Raw genomic sequence first — 15290 nt, 5'->3', positions numbered from 1 at the left:
AAGCTGTCCTGCAATAAAACCTGAGGTGTCTGAACACCTTGGAGACAAGGTATCTCTATTAAACACAAAAAATGCTGAAATTTTCCCTAACGAAGAAGTGAAAATACAAAATTAGTTGGTAGGAAAAGACCCTTGTCTTTATAATCTCCTCTGCCAGTCAGCATTTGCTGTAAGCTCAGATAAGGTGTAAGTTCACATAAAGAGGGGCTGACAAATGAAAACTTATTTCTCGCTTTTACTGTTTGCAAGATGACTTATCAGTTGTTACTGGTAAAACAGCAGCAATAATTAGGAATCAGGAAAAAGTACATTAAGAAAAGACCTCAGTTTCCCTTTTCCAATACCCCCTCAGGGTCTTTTTTCTCCAGCGGCTCCTGGTTACTGCCACCTCCATGACCTTGGTCATCTGTGAGTGTGACTGCACTGAGAGGAAGGGAGGCTGCTGTGTAAGGCAGATGTTGTGAAGCATCTTTTCTTCTGTAGGGATTTTCTTCCAGCCCTCAGAAGCAGGAGTTTCCAAATTCTACTGGAATAGAATTGAAACATGGAAAGACAGAAGCAATATCAGGGACTGCCTTCAACTGGAAGGTTTCAGATACTGTTACATGAAGCTGTGAATTTAGCTTTAATGGAAACAATTCTAAAACTAATTGCCTACAAGTGCAACACTCTAGTTGTTAAATTACTCTGTTAAATTACTCATGTGAGAATTATTCCTTTTCTTTTTAAAGACAAACATTCATTAGATTAATAGGGAAAGTGAAAGAAGAGGAGTAAGAGGAGTCTCATTCATTGGCCCCCTGGTTAGAGGCCATTTTCTTTCATGTGGCAGGCTAAGCTTGAAACTTCCCAATCAGTTTCAGAGTTTCATGAAAACTAATGCAGATGAGCAATCACCTACTAATAATTTTTTCAAAAAGTCAGACAGCCTTAACCTGCCTCTCATTTTTTTTTTTTTTTTAATAACAACAAAAGAAGCACTTTTACAGAAGCAGGACTTTATTTACAGTACTTTGGTTCCTGATGAGTTGAGGGGTCTAAAAAAACTTTTGAAGTTTTCCAAATGAGGCTGATTCCCTCTCAGCTCTCCCTGCAGTGGCACAGGCTTGGGGAAATGCCAAGTACCCATCTTTCCTTTGGATTCTGTTGTGCTTAAACCAGAAAAAGTTCAACCATCTAAGATTTAAACCAAGATTCAGCTTTGAGGCATTACATACCTTTGACTAACAGCTTTTAACATTCATGAAGGGGGATTTAAAGACAGAAACCATTAACAAAATACAAATAAAGTTAGGGTATAGTTTCCTTAGCCATGAGCTGGTTGAACAGATTTCCTAAGCATTGTGACATTTCAGCAGCACCCTTCTTTCCTCCAGAATAAAATACTACCAGCATCTTCAGAAAGTGAACTGATAAATCTTTTCAATATATGTTCATGATCATATAAATTGAAATACTTTTTGTAATGCCAAGCATAAAATATTCTGGAAACAGATGAAAGTCTTCTTTTTTATTTCTCTGTTCAACTTCTTTGTGTAATATCAGTCCAAATACTTGCAGCATTAGCTTGGGCACATTTGCAGTTTTCAGCAAGCTCATGACTGCTTATTGCTGTCTGGGGACATACAAGCTCCTGTGTTTGTAATAAATAATCCATGTACCTGGGAGATATGCATACTAAGTGATGGAATGCATGCCACATTAAAAAATTGATGTATATGTCACCATATGCACTACATTTTAATAAATTAGTCTGTATTAAACTTCACAATATGCAGGACTGGGAGTGGGGAGAGATTAGTGACTTTTTTAAACTTGAGCTTTCTGCAGGTTTTTAATCTAGAATGCATTTCCTGCTTAAACCAACAAAGGCAAACTGCTGTAATATTCTCACTTCATGTTTATTGGATTTATGAATTTTATGAAACTTCAATAACAGTGTTGGGGAAGGCTTGCATCAGAATCATCCTTACATATTATGATTGAAAGTCTGTATCAGTACAGAATTCTCCCCAAATAATACATTACCAAGCAGTAGATGTAGAGATAAGCATTACTATTATCATGAAAGAAAAAATCTGGTTTATGCTTTTGTTCTCCCTTTCTCCTACCCAATGTTTGCTATTATCATAGAAATCAGCATATGAAAAAGGACAAAGGAAAGCTCCTTAGAGGTGACTCTGTACTGCCTGTTTTTTAAAAGGTCCTTTTCTAGGGTTCTGTGGATCATGTCCTTGAATGTGACATTATAATACATTGTTGTATTTTGTCCCATTTTTCAAAAAATGCTCTGATTACAATACTAACTAGATGCCATAGATATGCAATGTTTTTCTAGTCTCAACAGAAGTTCCATATTGTAGTTATTAGATATAGTTCCTATATAGTCTATATATGATCTATATACAATCTATAAAATAAGTGAAATAGTGGAAATTGTTGGAACCATCTTTCTAACACCTTTAAAAAGCATTTAGGAATGCAAAGAGTCCTTAAATCTTAGAAGTAGATGAAAACTTAACTAAAGTGATAACAGACAATGCCTGATCGAGGTCTAAAAATAATCTCCATAAACTCATTAGAGGATTTGCAAATTATCCAAAATGAACAGAAGTGGCTCCACCCCATATTATATTGTACATTAACTTTAGGAAGAAGTGTACAATTATTTATTTACTTACCATTGTTGGTGTTTTGCATGATTTTTTTTCCTTATCATCCTCCTTTGATTTCCACTTTCTCTTGAATATGCTTTGAAATTGGAGACAAGGACTCTTTTCACATAGCAGAAATACAACCTGGCAAATTGAAATGTTAGGGGTTTTTCCACCTAGCAGTAGAAGGTACCATGTGTCTCTAGTACTGAGATTGTTCTCCTCATTGAGAATATGGATTAGTAATCTTCAGATGAAAAGTTTTTCGTCTTTCTTCTGACACAGCTGGTATTCAGCACTGACAAAAGTCTGCTTCAAACTGGATAGCAGATCCTGAGAGGCTGGAGAGCTTTGAAATGTTAATAAATGTCAAGGGCTGAGGTAACATGACAAAATTTGTATCTTCAGAACTTCATGTTCAAGCTAAATATCACTTGAGCCATGGCATAAAATAAGAAACATTAGATAGGTTTTTATCAGCAAACAGGTTTCACGAATGCTAAAGAAAATCCAGACAGAGTAATAGAACATATTTAAAATTAAATTATCTAATCTCTAATTTCTCCTTTACTTGGTAAAATTTAAAGACAAATAAAAGGCAATACAGATATATAGTTAAGGGTTGACTGAACCAAATTTTTCATCACCCACCAACTTCTGTTATTACCATCATAGCTGGAGGCAGGTTTTGCAGTCCTAACAAAAATGACAAGATGTCTGTCACAAAGAGCCTTCTGAATTATCAGCTCATTTAGTGTCACCAGCAACAGAGGGTGCTGAGTCTTAGAGGCTGGATGACAAGATTCTGATTCAGAAACTCTAAGAGAAAAATTTCCTATTTACTTAATTGGCTATTATGCCTTGGTATGCCACAGCTTTAAATCACATGCCTTGCAGTAAGGAAACCAAAAGAATTAAAAGTTTTGTAGTATTTCAAGGTGTATTTGCCAGGTTCAGAATCACACACCATACTTCTAAACACTTTCACTGTCATGATGAACTTCTGTTCCTTCATAAATATTGCATTTTATGCCTCTCATTCAAATAGATTGTTCATCACTATGCACAGATTCTATAGAAAGGAGCCTGTGAAAAATCTGTTTCATTAATTCTGAGACAGAAGAAGAACTCATTTTCTCACAGCATTAAAAACTTTCTAAATGTTCCCTTTCTTCTCTCCATGTATTCCAAACAGATGTGTGTTTAAAACTTCATGCTATATAAAGTTTATGTCCCTGTTGAGATTTCCATAAAAGTTTATGCCTGTTGAGAATTCTCTTTTGATCAAATGCAGTTGAACAATAAAATCTTAGAGAACTAAAATCGTGCAGAACTTCTAGAGCAATTTCCTAGTTTTATTTGTATGCATCTCTAATTTAATAATTTTCTAGCAGCACATTGTGATCCAGTTAAACTCTTATAATATTTGATAGACTTTTTATAAAGCTGTATACGATATGCCAGCACAAGAAATATTTTTTTCTTTTGGAGTCCCCGTAAGCTACTGAACTGCAGAAGAGATGCTAATGATAGACAGATAAAGACTATGAAGTTTACATCACAAAAGGGGGGAGAATTTTAATTCTAGCTGAATTAAAAGAAAAAAATTGCAGATCTGAAAACTGTAGTATATTTAATAAAAATATCAAATAAACTTTGTTGCCTTCTGCTATGAACTCTTAAGTTTTCCATGTTAACATCATGCTCTTTTTCAATCACCAAAGAGACGGCAATATTAGCAAATGGGGATGCCATGTTGACATTTTAAAAATGTAATATTTAAATTATTTCTAGTTAGATAATATTTGCCTAGATTAGTGTAGACTTTCTACCAAGACTCTAAAAGCTAACAAAATACTTCATGTCACTAAAGTTATTCTCAAATGACAGCACAAGTCTCTGGGCCTGGATCTTGGCCATGCAACTTAGATAACAGTTGAAGAAATTCTCCCTGCAGGAAGAGCTGTAATGTACTGTTTCATTACTAAAGAGGTGCCAGATATGCTCAGAATATCAAACAAAATCACCCCATGGGTGTTTTCTGCACCAAGAACTAGTCAGTAGAATGTGGGAGTGAAAATGTTGGAAAGGAATTAAAAATGTCTTCCATTTGGCAAAGAAAACTCAAAATGCAGAGACTTATCTCTAAAAAAAAGTCAGTAATTCTTTCTGACCAGCAAAATCAGTTGGGTTTAAAATAAAGGATATCAGCACCTTACATATTTTTAAATGTTAAATTTGTAATTTTAAATATAAAAATATAAAATCACTTATATTCCCTCTGCTGAATTTTATCTCATGATAATATGAAATTTATTTTTAAAATGAAGGTTAGGGTTGGGCTTGTATAGTAACCAAGCGTTTGACTGTAACTTCTGAAAATATTTTTGTTGCTTTGATCATTGGGAAAAGATGCTTACTTTGGATTTCTGGTGTTCTCTTTCATTATTTTACTTCTCTTTTTAAACATACAAGGATTACCTAAGTATAGAGCATTAATTTTGCTTTATATCGCTGATTTTTAAAACAGAGGGAAAGAGTAGATGACTTGTGTTGAAAACTCCTCTAGCACTAAGAAATGAGAATGTAGCTCTCCTTCCCCAGTATAAATCATATTTTTGGCTTCACTAAAGATAGTGAAAGCCATTGACTTTCAACAAACTAATTTTTCTTAACTAAAACTTTCACTGAACTCAGAAAAAAGCAGGATCTAGAAGGAGGATGTGACTAAAGCATGAATCAGGCACTGCAGTTTCACAAGTAAAATCTCAGATGAAGGGTGTTTTCATTTAGTGATGCGGCTGATCCAGCTGAATGGTTCATTTAACCAGACACATTAATCTAGCATCTGGGCAAAAAAAAAAAGCACCTATATTTTCACAATAGCTGCAGCAAGCACCACAGGTATTTTCACATCCAACTAAATGAAATACCAAGAATTGCTCTCCTGGAATTTTTTACAGTAGCTGAGTGTGTTTATTATGTACCTTTCTGGAGCTCAGGAGGACCGACTGAAGAATGGAAACCTTAAAAGATAAATAACTATATGTTGCAGATGCTGCCTTTTGCACAGCACAAGGCTACCCTCATAGGCCTAGTAAGTCCTGGTCTGCCTACATTTATGCAAGAAACTTTTAAGTTCTTCCAGAGGTCTGAATAGAATTGGTACTCACAGTTGTAGCATCCTTCTTCTTGGGATAAAGAAGGCTTCAATTGCAGTTTTCCTTTATGTAAGAATGAAGAGATGAAATGATGCTGCACATTGTTGGTCAGGCCTGTTACTTTGGTAATCTAAGCAGTCTTGTTCTTATCATTTTTCATCTCATGGGTTTCTTAATTTCTCTCTCTTCTCCCAGTTAGGATTCATTGCTTGAAGGGGATAGCAGCTACCCATTTTTTCCCATAGTGACCTTGTTTGGAGATTTTAGATCAGCACAATTCCTTTTCCTGGGAAAGAAAATGGATGGAAGCAGCAACTCCTGCTTCTTCTGGTAGCTGATGTTCTTACCTTGCTGATGATAGCTCTGGCACACCATTGGCAGGTGTTTGCCAGGCTGTACACTGTTTTAACAGGGATGTGAAGGAGGCCAGGACAAGGATTTATGTTGCGTGGAGATACACAATAATATAAATACATCACAGAAGAAAACTTAAAAGTGCCGGAAATGTTTTGACAATGCTATACACTGGGAGAAGAAAAATGATGGATGAACACTGAGGTATGGCTATCACAGGAGCAGTCATGCCAACACATGGAGGTAGACAGCCCAGACAACACTGATGCACAATCATTAAAATGCAGACTCAGTATGCCTAATGAGCCCATCCCCCTGTCCATTCCAGTGCACCTTCACAGCTTTTGTTGTGCTACATAAATTGAGGGTGATTAGGATATACTGAGAGCTCACGTTTTCATTTTGCTGTTTATAGGCAAGGTATGATTAAGATGGCTCAAAAGCGACAGATGGGAAAGAGCTTGGGGGATTCAAGGGTAAGGCAAAGGCAGGGAGCTGGTAGGATTTCAGCATTTTCAGTGAATTTTGAGGTGAGATGGGAACAGAACTAAACTCCAACTAAACTCACCGTGGACGGAAATGAAAGGCATCAAGTTATAAAGATGTTAAGTGACCATCAAAGAGTAAAGAGAGAGGATCCTAAGGTAATGATGAAGAGCAGTGGAGTCGTGAGTGTAAGACTTCACATCAAGTACTGAGTCACAAGTGAGGAGATATTTTCAGATCAGATATAGACTTCTATGCTCAAAAGAGTTTTGAATGGTGCAGCTTTTGTCCTTTGTATATGCCTTAGTACTTCAGCTGTGCTCCCTCAGCTGAAGTATCTTTGTGGCATCAGGGAGATTTGCACATAAAGTAGAAGACACACAAAAAAGTTCCAAATTTATATTTGTAGGACAGTGTTCTGCAAAGTATTACTTCTGTCTTTCAGAGCTGGACATGAACAGAATGTGGTTTTTTGGTGGTTAAAGAATTTATCTGTCCTAAATATGTTTGCAAGTTTGGGAATAGGTATGAGCAAAAATCCTTTATATTCTTCTTCTAAGTATAATACATTTCTGTGTTCCTTTTCTTTGTCTGATTTTTTGGGGGCGTGGGAGAGTGTGGGAGTAAGAATTTCTCTTTAAGAAGAAATCTTCCTACTTTCTCTTATTCCTTTACACTGGTTACATTGTTGATGGGTTCAAGAGAATATCTCCAGCATAAAAATTGAGAAAAATTGAAGGATAAGGTGCTAACATTTATCAGGGCTTTTTTTTTCCAAGCTGTTTATAGAATTGTGAAGAGAGGAAAGTTTAGATTAGGATAATTTACAATATGAAGTTCCTGAGATTTTTAAATGATCTTGCAGAGAGTCCTTGACAAATTGCAAAGACCATATTTCCTGGAGCAGACAAAAAAGGTTGGATGTGGCTGTCCAACTATCATGCAAAAAGAAAAGTATATACATAGCACTGCATCCATGGAGGGGAAAAAAACCAAAACACAAAACTAGAAACAATATTTCAATGTACTGTGATAACAAAACCTCATTTTTAAAAAGTATATAAGAAATAAGCATACTGTCAACACAGTTATAGATCACGCTCATTGCACCAGTCAAACCAAAATTATCTACTAAATATCATTCTTAGTTTTAGTTTAAGGCAAATATGAGGTAAAATGCATGAACCTAGGATTAGCAACTCAGCTAATCCACAGTAATTTACTTTGTTATGCAATATTAACACATACAGCTGTGTTACTTTAATCCAAAATTCCTTTCCATAAAATTGAAAGTTTGTTTGAACTTCCTTCTGGTTTTAAACAAGTGTATTCATAATAATGAAAAATATTGATAGGAAAGGAAAACTGGTTACTCCCAGCAACGACCCCTTTTATTTTAATATTTTGAGGTTCATAGGTCACATTAAGATATCCTACTATTGTGTGATATGAAGCAAGTATTATCTTTACTGTTTGCAGTATAGTGGATTAGGCTATTATTCACACTGACTTTACAAATAATTCAGTTACTTGAAATTAAATATTTTAATTATAGTATTTTATCTGTTTGAATTAATTTTTGTTTATATTTTTAATAGCTATAATTTGACCCTGTTACCCCAATATATACACATTTTGTACTTAGAATGTTTTTTGTTTAAGGGTATACCTAGCTATTAGGCAATGTGTTTCTAAAGGATTTTCCAGCATCAAGCATTACCATTCTCACTTTCCTTAATTTGTTCTGTTTACACAACATTTTATGTTTCTACCTCCTTTTTCTCCAGCAAAATTAGATATTTTCAGAGGAAAGGGTGAGCATGAAATGTAAGTATTAATATGCACATCTTCTCCAGTTCAGTTTTTTCAGTTAACACTTCACTGGAAAAACCTTAAAATTAATTTTATTTTGTATTTGTCTAGGAGGGAGTAGACAAACTCTGTATCACAGTGGGATTTAGGCACTTAAATATAAATATACAGCAACTTTTTAAAAAAGGGTCAGCATTTTTCTGTGAGAGCAATATAATTAATTCAAAGCTATATTCATATTTAGAGTTCTTCTTATATATTTATTTATATACTATCTCCAATAGTAAATATTTATATATATACATACAAGTGTCTGCATGTATATGAATTTCTTTTAGCAAGTCTTTAATTCTTCCTTTATTTTATAATGGATGCATCCATTTTAAGCATGGATGTGGCAAATATTTTGACATAATATACTTAAAAAAAGGTGGTGAGCTAGGACTTGGAAAGGCTAAAGAAAAAAAACAGTGATAAATCAAATGAACATGTGAAGAGCTACTGATCTGGAAATGAACTATTAGTGCATGCTGCAAACTCATGTAACTGAGGGATGACTCAATGACTCTCAATGACTACAGAGGACAGAAAACCGTTTTTGCAGCTAATATGTGAAAACAAACAAATTATTCAAGCTAAAAAATAGTTGTAAAATACATTATAAATATAAAAGTAGTCAAATATCTGAAGCCCTTCTTCTCATGTCACTATTTAGTCAGAGTTGTAGAAATCAGATTTTCTGTATTTTTAATTATGCAAATTATATATTATATATTTAAGTAAGTAGCTCATATAGATCACCTTATCTTTTATGTCAGTCTTTTCAGTTTTCTTTTTTCCCATGTACTTATAGTTTAGGAAGATAGACTGATAGATTTTTTCCAATAATTCTAGTAACATTTTTATGCAGAAGAACCTGACAACCATGAATGATGCAAGATGTTTCAAAGGAGCTGAGATTTGTTTTGGAAGAGAATTTGGAAGATACACTTTAAATAGATAATGAAACTATGATTTTAGGAATGGTTATTGAGTTCTTAGATGAGGAGGCTTTCTACTTTACATAGTAGTGGCTCCTCAACCTATAATAATTACTTAACAACATAACCTCTCAAACTTGATTTTGGTGTTGGTTACTAATACTTACAGCTTGAATTACAAATATAATTTTATTTTGCTTAAGGAAAGAGTTTATGTCTGTATTTCTAAAGTTGGAACCCAACCATGAGATTTGTGTAACTGATAAATATCTGCTACTCTCCTGTACTGAAGCAAACTTCCTAATAATTTCCAATAAAATGGAAATAAATTAGTTAAGAGTACAGAATGGAATACATAGATTATCACAAACCTTTTAACTGAAATTAGGTGATCAACCTATTATGAATTCATTTAAATCTTAAAAAAATTATTGCATTCTGTTTGGTAATTAGGGATGAGAGACAGTTGATTCTCTGCTATATCAAGTGTTCCAAGTTCCTAGAAACTACATTTTGAGCTTAATCTCCTGAAATATACAGGATTAGTAAATTAGGTAAAGAAAACATTGCATTAAACTCAAGGTACAAAATTATTATACATTGTTTTATGTATTTTTATATAAAAGTTACAAGTAGCAAGCATATGACACAGAAATGGAACAGTAACAGCAATAACTGTGAATGCATGCTTTTTACAATGTATCTAATAAAGGGATTTTTGCCAACTCAAATATTCAGTAACATACATGCAGATTAATTTCTCAATGTCAAATTCAGTCATATTGCTAGATGCTTATCCAACAAACGTTTCTATTGAAGTGATTATGAATGGCTAAATACCTGATTTCAATAAATTGTTCCTGAAATTGGGAATTTTACTTGCAACAAAAAGAAGAGAGAAAAAGAAAAAGAGAAATGACTGATAAGCGTAATAACCAAAGTCTTATTGCCTTCTAGTAATTTTACTCAACACTGCTGAATTTTTTCATGATAAGAGAATAGCTGGTCAGAGTCCATAAAACCTCTAGCTGGTGTTTCCAAAGACGATAGTTTCACATTTCATTGTAGCATGTTCAAAATCACCCAGGAGCGCACTATTCTCAAGCAGTCTATATAATGAAAACAACGTACATATAACAAAAGTTCAATGTAAATCTTCTTCCACATATCACACAACATACAAGTAAATAACAGACATAAAACAGATCAACTTAAAGAAAACTACAGTTTTAAAAAAAATAAATAAAAGGACAGTCTCAGGAACTAATTTCTTCCTCAAGTTTTCAGCAAATCTGCAGATATATTTAATAACTAAGGAGCACTTTGTGGCCAGAAACCAAATTACAAAAGAAATTTATTTCTGTGCAAAGGGCATGTCTTGCTAAGGAGGTAAGATAATGTCTATACTTCTTAGGTTTGCATAAAGGCAATTAAATTAAACTGGAAAATTGTCCACTCTCTCTTTCAAAGAACTGAGATAGTTCATTATAACTTTTTCCATTCAGAGCTTGCATGACTGCATGAATAGTGGTCTGAAATAAAACTAAGTTAAAATATGGTCTCTCTGAGGAAAAAAAAAGCAGAAAAATATTTACCTAAACTATCTACAGGCAATAAAACCATTAATGGATTATTTAACTGTAAAGCTTCTTTATACATATATACAAATAAAAATGTATATACATATAAGCATAAACATATCTATGCTTATATATACACATATATAAACTCACAGACTAGCAGCTATCTATAATTCCATTATAAACATCTGAGATTATGTTTATTAAGTGCTAATAAAAAATATGCAAAATGAAAATAATGGAAAATACTCCAAAAAGTAAGTTTAATTTAAAACATTAACCGTAGTGCTAAAGAATCTCTGAATTTATCCTTACTAACACACACTCTTCCCCCAACACTTCACAAGATTGGATGAAAAAATGAGCTGAAAACACACAGTTCCACATCTTACTGACAAGTTAAATTGCCAAGTTTTACATTCTATTTCACATGCTGGGCCTCCAACTTTTATTTCCATAAATAAAAATTAAGAAATAAATTAATGAAATGCAAGAGCCATGCAAAGCAAATGACTTTATAATGCAGTTGGAATGAAGTTTTTTTCTTCTAGAGGCTGACTGCAATTCTGCCAAGAATAGGGAATTAACAGATTTTGCTTGATTCGCTATGCTAAAGTGGTCATCTGGCTTTCAGATTTTTTACCATTCAAACCTGACTCCATACAAGATGACATACAATTTTAAATCTAATGTGCATTTTAGCAATATAACAAATAAAATGGAAAGCAACAGATGGTTCAATTGCTGTATAGGTATGTTTACTTACCTCAGGTTTTTCTCTTAGACCCTAGTTGTGTTGTACTCAGACTCATGTTTGCTTAGAGACCCAATGAGGCAGAACCTGGAATGTTATGGCTATTTCATTCAAAATTATAATGTTTGCATAGAAAAGTAATATATGCATATAGATACTTAAAAAACAGTACATTTTGATAATCTGATTGATATTCATGAAGCAATTTACATACACATGCAATTGAATTAAAATAATCAAATAACATTTTTTTGAAGATAAGAAAATGCCTTAATGTGCAAAATAAATATGGACGGCATGTAAACAGTAACAAGAAATGCATAAATAATGCATGCAAGATAAAACATAAATATATTAAAAAGGAGTTATGTTTTCCTTTTCAAATAAATTGTTCATACTTTTTTTGGTTTTTTTTCCTTATAAACTCTTGATAATTCATATTTAAAGTGATTCGAAGTGAAATACACAGAAGAAATAGCTCTTTTGTTAAAAATATTATGCTCGAATTTACTTTTTTTTTTTAATTAGAAAGATTAACTTTTTTCTTAGATATAAATATATGAGCTCACTATGTTGTCTCATGTTCTAACCTATCTATGTTTATTTGACAAAAAAAAAATACTGTGATCAGTAATGGAACAGCTACAGTAAAATTTCTGAAATACTGCAATTCATTATATAAAAGGTAATGTTCCATTAGGAAAGCAGTTTTCCTTGCCCCAGGACTGTGTTCCTCATTCCTGTGTTGTGCATCAAAATGAATACATATATATTTTATTTATTGATGAATTTATTTAGAGATGGTTAGACCAACAGTGGATGATATTCAAGGCCACCTCAGTTAAAAGAAAACCACATGTATGTGGCTCTTCCAAAAACTAAATTCACAGAATCTTCTTTGGTTTTTAAAATTTTTGCCTGTTCTGTGTTGATAGGTGTGTGTATGCATGTGGGTATATAAAACAGTGAGAGAAAAAGAAAGGAAGAAAGTAGAAAGGTAAAATGGAGATAATAGAATCCTTCAGCAAAGAGGAACAGAGATGAGAAAGTACGACAGAGAGATAATATAATGGCGTGTGCTATCAGGGAACAGAAATTTAAACAATAAAGAAAAAAGAAAATATGTCTTTACTGAACAAAGAGTGAATATATTTGGGCAATCAAGTCCTTACACAATAGTCTTCATCAAAAATCTATTGATACTGACCGCTGAACAGCTTTATCATGTCTGGACAGCCTGTGACTCGTGGTTGGCACCTCTTCGATTTCGTCTATCTCGCACGCGTCTGCAGCATCTTGTGAGTAGCTATGCTTCATGACAAGAATATTTCTCCTGTTCATGGGCTGAACAAGTGGTTTTACAGGCTGGGGTTGTATTTCTGTCAAGACAGAAGCATCTCTTGTGCTGAGGTTACTACGGCTGCCTTTAATGCTAGACACTTGTGATCCACAGTGATGGTCATGAATGCATTTTGAAGAGGATCTCCGCAGTTTATGATAATTTTCAAAGTCATCTGCAACATCAGCAAGGTCAGCTGTAGTCCCTGTCCCTCTAAGGGTGCATAACTCATAATGAGGAGGCTCAAACACCTCCTGGAACACTGTTTGATCAAAGTCTGTTTTCCTTTGGACAAATTTTTTACGAGGCTGCTTGATCTGCACTATAATAGAGACAACGATGAGGATGATCACAATGCAAGAAGTCACCCCAATTATAGTCCCACTGGTATTGGTAAGTTGGTCCAATAGGTTTGCTTTTCTTTTTTCTGTGTGACAAGGAATTTAAAAGAAAAAAAGAAAAAAAAAAAAAGAAAAAAAAAAAAAAAAAAAAAAAAAAAAAAAAGCATTAATTGCAGTTCAAGAATAAAAACAACTAGGATGGGTTCACAGATTTCACAGATTACTGCAAGGCTGACCCTAGTCTATGTCTGAGTTCACTCAATCAATCTCACCAACAAAAAAGAAAAGAGGAAGAAATCAGGTATTTGTGAAAGTCAAATAAGCAACACACAAATCCTTTGTGTACCTAGTCACTTGGAAACTTATTTATTCAGGGTATATTACAAGCTTAATTAAATGAAAGAATTTTTTATTTTTTTTATAAAAAGCAACCACCATAACAAGCAGATGGCTTCAGTGTCACCTCTGAACTCCATTTGGCTGCTAAAGCCCCCAAGAAGTTTACAGATGTTCTCTTCATTATTTTCTCTACTAGTAAATATATACAGCTAGGACATTAGATCCTATGAAAGAACAAGATTTTACAGGATTTAAGGTCTAATATTTGTGAGCTGAATGGGAAATTTGACAGTGTTCAATGAAAGTGCTAAATCAGGAGAAAACAGAAAAGTTATTCAAATTTAGATTTCAGAAAGGGAAAAAACCAAAAATTTGTGCAAGCTATTTCTGTTCTTTTTTTTTTTCCTATTAATTACCAAAACTTTTCTAAACAGCCTTAAAAATCCAAAAGCTGATCATACCTACTACCCTTTACTCAGGACCCTCTAATAAGTCAGTCAGAAAATTCTGCATTGTGAATAAAGCAGAAAAATGCAGTAAAATAATGAAATAAAACCAGTCTTTCTCTGTGGTTTGCCTTCATAAAAGGCTGCAGACTGAGCCTTGTAGAAATTCAAGTTCAAAGTGTTTGCATCAGTCTCTCAGGCATAGCAAGACAACTGTGGTTAAGATCCAAAACCCAATTTAGTGTAATTTTTCCTGGCAACCTAAAACATTTAAAAAGAATTAACAAAAAGCCTTTGAAATGAAAGTTATTGGCACCAAAACAGTAACATTCATCTCTTCATAATCTCCTAGATACCAAACTTTAGTCTTCAGTAGTTCATTGTCTAAGCTTGTAGATTCACTCAGTGTTTCTTTAACTGACTGACAAAGACTCTGGAGAAAAAGCAGAATTAGAAAAAGCAACACTGCAGCAAACAACGTTTTTGCTGGAATCAGCAAATCTCCTTTTTGTAGTCAGAAAAACAAGAGAGGATAAATGCACAAGACCTGATAAAAGATACTTGATGAAGGAAAGATGAAAATCATCCTGGAAATTGAAGAGTGGTGAAGGTTTTCTGTTTTCCTCTGTTGTGATGAACTAAAAAATGAACAATCTTTTCCCAATTGTCTGTTTAGTTTCTTTGAAGAATATTATGCTATGCCACAGTTTAGCTGTGTTCTTTTGAAATATATGTTTTCATTTGTGTTTTACCCTATTGCACTGCTTGTCAGGGTTTTACAGGCTTCAGTAGACTTATGGGCTGACTGCTAATCCACCTCCCTCTGAATTTTTTTCTTGATTGGTTCCTAAATTTGGCACACCCCATGCATTCAGGAACAAATCTGCAGTAGGGGGGAGACAAGGGGATACAAGACAGAAACGAACTGTCTCCCTAGCCTGCAATGTAAGTTAGTTAAGCTCTTTTCCCTGAAGACAACACAGATGCTGTTTTGGGGCTGGTTTGTTTTTCTTTTAACCACAGAAATATTTAGAAACCGTTGTC

General features: G+C 33.9%; 1 protein-coding gene across 1 annotated transcript in view; it reads right to left on the bottom strand.

Moving 5' to 3' along the window:
- Nucleotides 1-10433: 10433 nt before the first annotated feature.
- Nucleotides 10434-15290, bottom strand: part of NETO1 (neuropilin and tolloid like 1) — a 61794-nt gene continuing 56937 nt past the window's right edge. The window contains exons 9-11 of the mRNA XM_083867471.1: nucleotides 12989-13547; nucleotides 11794-11868; nucleotides 10434-10556 (exon numbers count right to left, since the gene is read on the bottom strand). Of these exons, the coding sequence (XP_083723597.1) occupies nucleotides 11808-11868; nucleotides 12989-13547 (620 nt within the window). The 3' untranslated portion in view covers nucleotides 10434-10556; nucleotides 11794-11807. The remainder of the gene's footprint in view (nucleotides 10557-11793; nucleotides 11869-12988; nucleotides 13548-15290) is intronic.

This window comes from Zosterops lateralis (genome assembly GCF_965231275.1).
Source record: "Zosterops lateralis genome assembly, chromosome: 1".
NCBI classification, from domain to species: domain Eukaryota; kingdom Metazoa; phylum Chordata; class Aves; order Passeriformes; family Zosteropidae; genus Zosterops; species Zosterops lateralis.
This window is presented reverse-complemented; position numbering and strand designations above follow the sequence as displayed.